The sequence below is a fragment of the Cyprinodon tularosa genome, unplaced genomic scaffold (assembly GCF_016077235.1).
Source record: "Cyprinodon tularosa strain WSP-4 unplaced genomic scaffold, ASM1607723v1 ctg399, whole genome shotgun sequence".
NCBI lineage: Eukaryota > Metazoa > Chordata > Actinopteri > Cyprinodontiformes > Cyprinodontidae > Cyprinodon > Cyprinodon tularosa.
Genome location: NW_024039117.1, coordinates 1,056,688 through 1,067,768, shown reverse-complemented (window position 1 = coordinate 1,067,768; position 11,081 = coordinate 1,056,688). Strand labels below are relative to the sequence as shown.

Below are 11,081 nucleotides of genomic sequence, written 5' to 3'. Positions count from 1 at the left end.
CTCTTGGTGTTAAATCAAGCAGATGGCAATGTTTGCAATCCTTTCACAGAGTTTGGTAAATAAAATCTGATTGGCGCTCCATCGCAGGCCAGTTTAAAATCATCTGATTTTAAAAAGACTTTGTTTGGGATTAGAGATGGATTATCTACTGTGGCACCTTAACAAGCAACTATAGCATATGGAGGAGAAAACCATGATGAAGTGACGCTTTATTCCCTGGAAACAGTTCATTGTTTTGTCTCCTCTGGTTTTTATCTGCAGTGAATGAAGCTATCCTGAAAATGTTGGTGTTGCCTTGGTCTTTTCTTTCTCTCAGGAACAAAGTAACCCTGCCATATCTCTATAGGACACTTTATGAAGGTCCATGGGGGGGGCGTTCGCCTCTAATGGCTCCTCTGCAGCTCGGACACAGTCTCCCATTGAGGGCCGAAAAAAGCCCCCTCCAGGGGTCTTTAGATGGTGGTGCTGATTATATGACTCAATACAGACCAGGCTTAAAAAGCTAATAGCTACACAAAGGCCTGTTAACATTATACTGAAAGATTACAAAGAGAAATGCATTTTTAATTCTCTGTATGTTCTGAGATATTTACAGAGCTGCCAAAAGCATTAATGTTTGTTACTCCAGTAGAAGTATAAATCCTACTGTTTAAAAAACACGTTTTAACATTTTTAAAACTACTTCAAGTATTAAAGCAAAAGTAAGGCAGGAAAAAATGTTTAGGTCAGAAGCTTTACTGCTCTACCCTATTAAAGGAACATTTTTCTACAATTCTGGACGATAACTTCCTTAGACTTCATTCTCTTAGTTTTATAAGTAATGGTAAAAGTGTCACATTTAACTTTGCTTCATCTGGAAAACTATTTATTATGGTTTGTGGTGAGCAACAAGTTGGGGCAGCACCGAGTCCAACCACAAAGAAATAAATCGTCTGGATGATTTTTTTTTTTTTTAAATAAGAACAGGCCATAATGAAAATGAGCTTAAATGAAACAGAACTAAGGAGTTTATTTTTAAAATGTAAGGAATAGAAAGTAAAAAGTTGTGTAAAATTACTCCATTAAAGTATAGCCAACATTTCTTCTTAAGTAAGGTAAGAACGTATTTGTACTTTGTTACTTGACGCCTCTGGATATTTATAATAATAGAATATCGCTTACTTGATATTAATTGAATATCAGTTGATTAAAACTTAATTGTTATTGGTACAAACCTCCTGTTTAACAACCAGTGTTGGGCAAGCTACTTGTCCAGTGTAGTGAGCTAAGCTATCAGTTACTCAACAATAAATGAAGCTTCACTACACCAAAGCTACCACCTAAAGAATTATAGCAAGCTAAGTTACACTAATGTGTTAAAAGTAGCTTAACTACATCAGAAGCTACTTAACGTTGTACCAAGCTAATGTCAATTCAAAATGAGTCTGATACACTGGTTAAAACATTTATTAAAGATCAGCCAATGACATAACACAGTGTAAAAATAGTTTTATGATCAGCATAATAAAAAAAACTAAAGTATTTACTAGACAAACTAGTAAACAATCTGCTGTTATTAGAACCAAATAAAAGGTACTGTGTAGTGTTCTACATATCGAGACATGGTATGAGTTTGCATTCAATGGACATATCTAGGGAAAACAAAACCCTACAAAAGGCATCTTATTTCTTTAGGGTTTCCCTTAGAGAAAACTTCTTCAGACCTCAATTAAACAGTCGATTCAAGTAACAAATGAAACTGTTTACAAAAGAAGGTGAAAAAATAAAGAAGCTAATTAAGAGATACATATATATATGTCTCACTATATAATTTAATTTCTACCTACATATTTATTCATTGTATTTTTGGAGTCAATTAATTGAATGCTTATTTATTTATTTATTGAGCATTTATTTATTTATGTATTTATTTTATATACGGTAGAGCTGTTCCTCCATAAAAAATCTTATCTGTGCAAAGCCTAAAAACAGATTTATGTAAACATCCTGTCAGGTAAACTAGGCCATGAAAATACAATATCGAAGTTTCACTACTGCTTTTTAATTAGAGTATCTTAGTGGCACATAGATATGGGAGAATTATCCTGCCATAATGCAAGAGCACATAACTTCAATTAGAGAAAAGAATTTCATCTTCTTAATGCTCACACTCAAAACATGCGCTCTCTCTCAAATATTTTCTCTTCTCTCTCACATCTTTGTTTCTTCTCTCAGATTTAATGCTTCTTGCACAGATATTTTCTCCTCTCGCTTGCCTCCTTCTCTTCGCGCACAAACCGCGCTCTGCTCGAGTCTCAGATACGCTCGCAAACCTGTAGGCACTGCTTGCGGATTTGTTTTGCTCTCTCTCAGACTGCAGTTGGATCGTTGCCTAGCAACCTTTCCAGTCAATAGAACGACAGCCTCGGAAAGGGTGCGCTTGTTTAAACCTACGGAGTGTGCCTGTGCTACTACGCCACTTATAAGAGCGTCAGCTGAAACTGCTATTTACAGTAGTTTTGTGGCCGATTGTTGTTTCAAAATAGAAAACCTGCTTTCATTTCTTAGTTATGCCCTGGATTTTGTAGCGTTTGTGGACGCTACATCGCTACTTGATCAAAACAATAACGTCACTACAGGAAAGTTACTTGATAAATAAAGCAGCGACGCTACGGACAGCTACTGGAAAATGTAGTTAAACTAATAGCTTCGCTACATGTAGCGGCGTTACTGCCCATCACTGTTAACAACTTATAGTAAAATACAGTGACACAGTCAGATACACACCAATCAACTTTATGGTGGCTGAAAACTGGATTGATAAACTAATATCTCTTTTTAATTTCCCCTTTTATTGATTAGAATATACCGTATTAGCAGCAGTGGAGTATTCTGCTCCTCTGGTTGGCCTTGGAGATGAAAATGCTTCTGAATTTGAAAGAGTAGCAAAAATGGGAAAAACTGTACTGGACTTAAGGGCTGGTTATCCTCCCACAGCAGTGTGTCGCAGTAAGCTTGTAGCAGATTTTTTTGATTTATGTGGGATCATCACAGACACCATAAATTCTTATTGGAAATCATATTTCCTGATTGTTCTGAACGGCAAACTGCAAGCAAGACAAGATTGGGGTGTTTTTGACTTCCAAAAAAGATCTTTCCTAAGTCCTTTCTATCATCTGTTAATATAAACTTGATTTGACTAAAATGTGCTATCAATGTCTACCTACGTTTACGTTTTTTTTTCAGGCCTGAAAAGATATTAGTTCCAGATCCCACAGCATACCTTTAGAGGTCTGGTAGAGTCCGCTGTAGTGCCTGTATGGCTCCTGCACTCGACATACCAAATGCATTTCTTATGATTATTATGGTCCCGCACAAATACAGTTATTAATTGGTTCCTTTGCCCAAAACCTATATCCTATAAAGCATTTTTTAAGCTTCACAATAAATCTCCGATGTTTAGATTCTTATTAAATCCAAATAAAAAACAGTACCTGTGAAACAAAAAAAAGCGGGTTTCAACTGCACAACACTTTCAAGTATAAATGAAAAGTTTAGAGCATTGAAAGTGAGTATTTTGGTAATGACCAGAAATCAAGGCAAGACAGACAGTGGGATAACTCGAGCGTTTATTTAAAAGCCGGATCTGCAGTGGTTGTGGTAAGGGCGTCTAAGGCAAGAACCTCTACAGGAGAGAAACACAGGTTAGTGACCACGGTAACGTGATGGAGGATGATAATGAATGCGTGATCACCAACCTGGTTTTATAGTTCACTCCATGCCCAGAAAACGAGGTAGTATCCAGCCAGTCGGCTAACAAGACGCAGCGGACACTGCCAGAGAGTTCCACACACTTAGCCTTGAAGGACACAGAGGTGACAGGAGATTGGATCCGAGGAGATGATGGAGGAAGGCAGGATAATCCAGAGGGCGAAGTCAAGAGGCAGATCCAGGTCAGTTCACAGTATAATCCAACAGAATCTGAAAACAGGTCAGGCAAACAGATCAGACAGAGGCAGGCAGGCTCAAAGGTCCGAATACAGAAACGGGTCAGGATCAGGCAATCAGCACATTAGTAGAAATGCTTCAAAACTCTCACACCAAAGGCTCAAGAATAATCTGGCACTGATGGCTGGGAATAAAGTGGCTTAAATAGCAGCAAGATCAGGTGATCAGTAATGTGAAATTGCACAGAGTTAGACAGGTGAATGGAATGATCAATTAAGCCATCCCTCAGGGCAAAGATCATGCCAATGTTTATACCTTTGCAGAGGTAAATAAGATTGGTGGTTAAAATAGTTTTCTTTTCTATTTTTATAAATGTATTTATTGGGGAAACAGATTAGTGATGTACATCAAAAAAATACCAAATTTCCATCATTACATTTTCTTGTTTTTCCATAAATAAGCCTACAAAGTCAAACCAAATCTAAAGGCCACTACTTATAAAACACAAAATAGTTTTCTAAGTATCTCCTGATAACTGTTTTTAAAGGTTAAGAAAATCTAAAATAAATAGGCCAACAAATAGCTATACCTTCACTCTTTGATTCTGCATATCACTTGTTGTATCAAACAACAAACTTTTACTATGTGTTTGTTTCCTTAAAAACACTGACCCCCCTGGTTAATTTGGTCTATGATGCTTTCTAAGGGTTCACATTGATCCTTAGATTATAAAGGTAAACGTGACCAATCACCAATGACCAGACAGGATGTATTCATTTAACAGATGAACAAAGTTTTTATGTTAAGTTGTTAAGATTTGTGTTATTAGCACCTGCATTACTGTTGAGGCAGTGTTTTGGTTTGGTTAAAAAATCCCTCTCTGGAAAACATAAAGAAAACGACTTTTTATCCAAAGCAGCAAATTTTGTCAATAAACTCTCCCCAATGATCTTTTCTAGAAATCTTAGGTTGTATTGGGTCGTTATCTTATCCGCTCCCAGGCCAGCAGAAAGATATAGTCTATGGACGTTCAGTTCACATCCGGAACAGTTTTATCCTCCTCAGCTGACTCCTCTGGATGTGGAGGAGAAGCAGCTCTACTCTCATCAATGACCCCTCACCCCCCCACCATGGACTGTTCTCCCTGCTGCCCTCTGGGAAGAGGCTTCACAGCATTCAATGCAGGACCAGCAGGTTCTGCAGCAGCTTCTTCCCCACCGCCATCACACTGATGAATGTTGAATAAAATTAAGTGGGGAAAAAAGTGCTGAATGTTGGAGAACTGTAATCATATCTCAGTCTTATGTTTATATCTGATCACCATGATTCCTTTTTATTACTGCTGCACTTTAAGAAATGGAAATGTCTTAAGAGCTGTGTTGAATGTGGAAGTTATGTCCCCTTGAAGGCAGTTGCGCCAACTGGGAGCAAGTTATTTACTACTCTTAACTCAAACTGGGTAAAACCATGTTAAAAGGACTATAAAAACAGGAGTTAAAAAGTAACAGAGTTTATTCCAGATCAAGTCGTTACAGGACAGAGGAAAATGCTTGGAGTTGGCACAGCTGTGGGCTCAAAAATCATGTCCTCATGCATCCGGCAAAGATTGAGCCCCGAACAAGGTCATCTCCTGCTTCTTATAGCTCATGAGTCTATGTGTTGGATCATGTGGATGTTTAGCTGTCCGTATCAGAAACTGACACGCCATCCATGCCCTGACTTTTATGCATCTTGCCTTTATGCCCAAGAATTACAGATAGCTTCCCTTTATCGGTCCGACTCCATGATGTGCCCATATCCTGTGTATCTTTAAAAGACGAGAAGGCTGTCCTATTTAGATGACTTCCTTACACACAGTGACATCCACAATGTGAAGGAAGGCCTTCTACTCTGTCTAATCTGGCTAACAGAATAACAATTCACATGATGTATAAAGAATAAACCTAAGAGCTGTACTGAACAAAATTTCTTTTTTCTATACTCTATGTTCACAAAATGACACTAAAGTATATCTACTGTAAGTCTAAGTCTGGTCCAACCTGAAGGGGACAAGCCACCTTGTCCTGTTCCAGAACCATGGCCTCGGACTTGTAGGACCTGATCTTTATCCTGTCTGCTTTGCACTCGGCCCCAGAACAAACTGTAGGTGTTTGCATGAGGAAGCCAGCAGAACAAAGACATGTAAGAAAGTCAGGGATGATACCATTTCTTAACGTCTTATCAACGTCTATTACTGGACTAAAGTAGAACCAAATCAGACCAACCAAAAACAGCCCAATTTTCAACTGGGATTTTTGGACTCATTCAAGGCTATGATGGACGGACCTGATTTAGCCTAAAAAAAAAAACGTGTCTTCATCATGTTTAGTTTTTGGGAGTATAGTTTAAAATATTAGTTACTCCTTCATCTTCTAATCAGCTTTCTTTTTCATCTGTGTTGTTTCCAGGTGGGTATGATGCATAGCCAATCAGAGGAGGAATATGCCCCCTGGGAGGCCACCCAAGCTCAAACTGAGTGCATTTCCATTCAAGGCAGAACTTCCGGACATGGCTGACTTGGTACTTTTGTTGGATTGTTACTGGTGAGCCAAGATGATGTATGAGACTCAAACTGTGCAGACAGGCAGCTACAAATTTGCCTGGCTATTGACTGGTGGAGTGTGTGTGTGTGTGTGTGTGTGTGTGTGTGTGTGTGTGTGTGTGTGTGTGTGTGTGTGTGTGTGTGTGTGTGTGTGTGTGTGTGTGTGTGTGTGTGTGTGTGTGGAGGGGGGGTGCAAAGAAAGTTTTGCACCCGTTTGTCGTGTTCAAGCTGCTGCTGTGAAAACACTCACTCCTCTGATCTATATGTCTATAAAAGAAACGCCTCTGATTCATCTGACCTTTAAAAACATGAAACGTTCTGAACTAAAGTAGCTTTATTTCTGCCACTCTGCATTTCTACCCTACATTAGTGTTACTTTGGCTTTAATAACGTTTAAACATTTTATTTACCTAATTTTATCTCCTGCTCATCTGATATTGGTCTCTTTTTTCCATTAAATCAGTAACACTCAATCTATTTTTCTGTCCTAATGAATGGTGCGCACCCTGGCCCCCCTCGTCTCTCTCACAACATGAGCTCTGAAACTTGTATTTGATCACTATTTGACCCTCCTCCCTATAACTCTGCTCTTCCCCAGGGGAGTGAAGGAACTGAAAGAGGAGGTAGACTGGAATGAATGAAGGATCTAGACCAACATGGGGGGAAAAAGGAGCTTTGGAATAAGCAAACAGCGCGACTCTGGGTTTTAAATTTTTACTCAGGACAGGTTGAGAGTTGGATTACCAGTGTTCAGAACGTCTGCATTCACGGGCTGAAGCACTGCATGAAGTAAGAGGTGAAGATGCGTGTTCACGGGTGGCTGCTTTGCGTTTTCTGCTTCCACTCCTGCATTGGGTTCTCACAGCGGTGTAGGTTCCACAATATTTGCCAAACGGAGAGAAGCGTGCTGGACGGGGGCTCAAAGGGCCGTGTCAAAGAGCATGTCCGTCACAGCGTGGGACACCAGGAGGCGCCTCACAGGAACAGGCCCCACCGCAGAAAAGGTAAGGCTGCGAGTCACATGGCTGCAGAGGAACGCATGAGGAGGAGAAGTAGCTGGAAGAAAACGACATTCAGTCATTTTAGTCCGGCTTAAATCTGGCCTCAGAGGTTCGACAACTGCTTTAGGTTATTGAAGGGATCAAATAACAAACCGAACAGACTAACAGAAGACATTAAGAAAGTTTCCTGATTAGATTATTCATTAGATTTATTAGATTAATATACAAATACTCTAAAAATATTTGTCCTTAATAGTTTTCTTGGTGTATTTCGTGTTTTTATTTTAATGACTTTTAGACTACGATGAAATGCAGTTTCAAGGATCGACCAATTCAATTCAATTCAGTTTATTTATATAGCGCCAAATTCACAACACATGTCATCTCAAGGCACTTTACAGTTCAACCAGATCATACAGTCAAATTGATACAAAGTTTTCTATCTAAGGAAAACCAGTTGATTGCATTGACTCATTGACTCAAATACAATCCCCCACACTAAGCATGCTTGTAGCGACAGTGGAGAGGAAAAACTCCCTTTTAACAGGAAGAAACCTCCAGCAGAACCAGGCTCAGTGTGAGCGGCCATCTGCTGAGGCCCACTGGGGTTCAAGGAGACAGAAGCAGAGATACAAAAAGCAGCTGTAAAAGGCGGCCCCGTCCAGGAAACACACAGCCAGGCAGACGAGCTCCAAGGCAGCTCCCATGCCAGAGGACGAAGAGAGCACATCCACTCAGTCACGGTCACAGAAACAGGACCACACTGGAAAACAGGCCGATCTCCAACATCTATTAACAAGGGTGTTGATAGAAGCAGCACAGCTGATGTTTTTTTCCAGGATGACGTCACAGCCAAACAGGAACAGACGAGGCAAAGCTACTCTGAGGAAAAGCAGAGAGAGCAGAAGGTTAGAGATTGAACTAACAGATTCTGCAGAATAGGAGAACAGAGAGAGAATGAAGCAGAATGATGAAATGGGGGTCCAGTGACTGGTCCAGGGACCAGTGATTGATAACCAGTACGGACCCAGTGGCACCGTTTGTCTGATTGTTGCCTTGGTAACTGGGGTTTGACTGGCTGATACGGGTCATTTGTTTTTTAAAGTGGTTTCTTTAGATCTCTTCATGATGCCTGTTCTTCTTTTAGATCTTGTCATCAGACAGATTCTCTTTACCTGCTTTTTATTATTCAACAGGTCAGGCAGAGATTTGATGCATATTTTACATTTTTACTGGGAAGTTTTCCTAAATATATGTTGGAGCAAAATAGATATCCTGGAAAATATTTCAGTGACTTTCATCATTTTTTCAATTTTTCCTGAATCAAGTTCACACTCAGCACGTTTAAGTTAATTTTTTTTAAATGGCCGATGCTAAGAGGCGATTGCAGAACTTTTTCAACTTAAAAAAACTTCTTTCTTCTTCTTTCCCCGTCTTTTGCCCGTCTCCTACACTCCCTCTGACCTCTGGGTCAACAGCTTAGAAAAGACGCCTTCCTTCAGCGGATCTCAGCAGCACAACATTCCCATGGGCTGTGTTTTAGCAGGCGGGATTCATGCCTCGTCCTTTCTAAAGCTTTTGTTGTGAAGTGAAAGCTGGCTGATGCCGCTGCCATCCAGCCTGCGCTCTTGGATCAATATAAACATCCATCACTTAGCCCCGGTCCTTTCTGAGCCTCACAATGAACGGCTCACCACACAATGCCATGTTTGTGAGAGCCATTCGGGGAATGAACTGGTGGAAGTTCACTTACTTCTGGCTCATCCTTGCTGTGGAAACCTGGAAGACTGTGAAGTGTTACATGTGTTTCACATGCGCATTATGTATTCACACTTTTTAATGATTTTTTTTGCCTTTTATGTGGTTGTATTTTAAGCCTACCCTGCACAGCATCCGAAGGACATGAAGTATGGTAGTGACAGTATCATGCTGTGAGTTTTTTTCAGCCTGAACTGTGAAGGTTAGTAGATAATAAGAGCTAAAAGCAGAGCAGTCCTTGAAGGGAACCAGTCAGAGTCTTGCATACAGTGGATTTCCCCCTTTTAGCACTGTTAGGATTGTTATTATTAATGATGTGTGGCCAGTGGCAGCTGGTGGAACTTTCTCCAGGGGGCGCTAGAACTTCTTAATAGACGTATATCAAAAAACAATCAAATGTATACTATCACACCAGTATATTTACATGAACAACAAAAACAACATTCTAAAATGTTCCGCTAAGTGCTTTAAAGGAAAAGTCTGCTCACATTCAGAATTCAAACTTCTGAAAGTCCTTTTAATCTGAAATGATTCCATCCTGTTCAATAAATGATCAGTGTTTTTAATTCAGAGTAATTTTCATGTGAATGTGCTTTATTGGAGGCATCCATGTTTGTCAAATAACACTACTGCCACCTACTGGTTTGTGACGTCACGGTGCGGTATCGGCTGTTGATCAAGTCCCAGTGCTGTATCTGGTGTTTGTCACAACGCGCTATTATCCAAGTCATCTTGAAAACATTCTTCTTCCAAACGCAGACATCCCAAGTCTCCCGGAAGTTTCCCTGATATAGATAGTTGTTCTCGGATGCCCACGAGTCGGATAAATTATCCTGGATTTTAGGCTCTGCTAGGTGGTGTTTTTAATGCGAGTGAGAGCGAGCAGGTAATAATTCATGCATCATGTGCGGATTAGAACTACTTCGATCGCGCAGACAATAAGAGAGAGCGGTGTGAGGAGGAGGTTGGTGGTGGAACCTGTGCAGCGTATCTGACCAAAGCGATGCTCTGATCAACCAGCGTTCCAGGAGACTGGTTGATCAGAGAGCTGATTGGATCAGTCCAATAAGTTTCTCTGGTTCCTCTCTGGCAGTCACCTAGTTAACACTCAAAGTGGTGCATCCTGTGAAACGGCAGAGGTTCAATCCTCGAGTAAAAAATGAAAATATAGGACTCATTTTACAGCAGAATATACTAAAGTATATCAACGTCTAGTGAAGGGGAGGAACAGTGGTGGATCTAGACCAAGTGGGCCAGGAGGGGGCCAGCGTGTTTTCATGGGGGCCCAGAAAAGCATAAAATAAATAAACAGGGCAAGAGATTCAAATATATTAATATAGCTGCATGAATGGACATTTATTTTCAATGAGGTTCAATAAAAGTTATATTTCTTATGAGGTCAATAAACATTTATAATTTAGGAATTTTACATATTTTTGACTTAATTTAAGTTAAAACTAAAGTTTTCTATAAAATTTTAATTAAAATTCAAGAAAAACTATTAAATTCATCTGTGAAATTTTTTTTTATTTTTTTTTTATTTCTTGTTAAAAAAAAACAATTAGCAGATGAAAACTGGGATCCTCTGTCAATCCCACTGAAGCTATCACTTTATTGTTTTTGAATAATTAGTAAAACAGAATTTGTAAAGAAAAAGAATGAAGTAGATCCAAAGGACCTATCAGTAACCATGTCTGTTCCAGCGCAGATCATCATTAGTCTAGAACCGGCCATGGTGAGGAACGACGACACAGTGGCGAGGTGCACTGTATGCTTCCATAAAAAACAGAAAGCACAACCGATGTTCAAGGCTA

General features: G+C 39.8%; 1 protein-coding gene across 2 annotated transcripts in view; it reads left to right on the top strand.

The window, feature by feature from the left end:
• Window positions 1-7,098: 7,098 nt before the first annotated feature.
• Window positions 7,099-11,081, top strand: part of robo4 (roundabout, axon guidance receptor, homolog 4 (Drosophila)) — a 40,725-nt gene continuing 36,742 nt past the window's right edge. For both annotated transcript variants that reach the window (XM_038297829.1, XM_038297828.1), the window contains exon 1: window positions 7,099-7,512. In XM_038297829.1, the coding sequence (XP_038153757.1) occupies window positions 7,311-7,512 (202 nt within the window). In that variant the 5' untranslated portion in view covers window positions 7,099-7,310. The remainder of the gene's footprint in view (window positions 7,513-11,081) is intronic.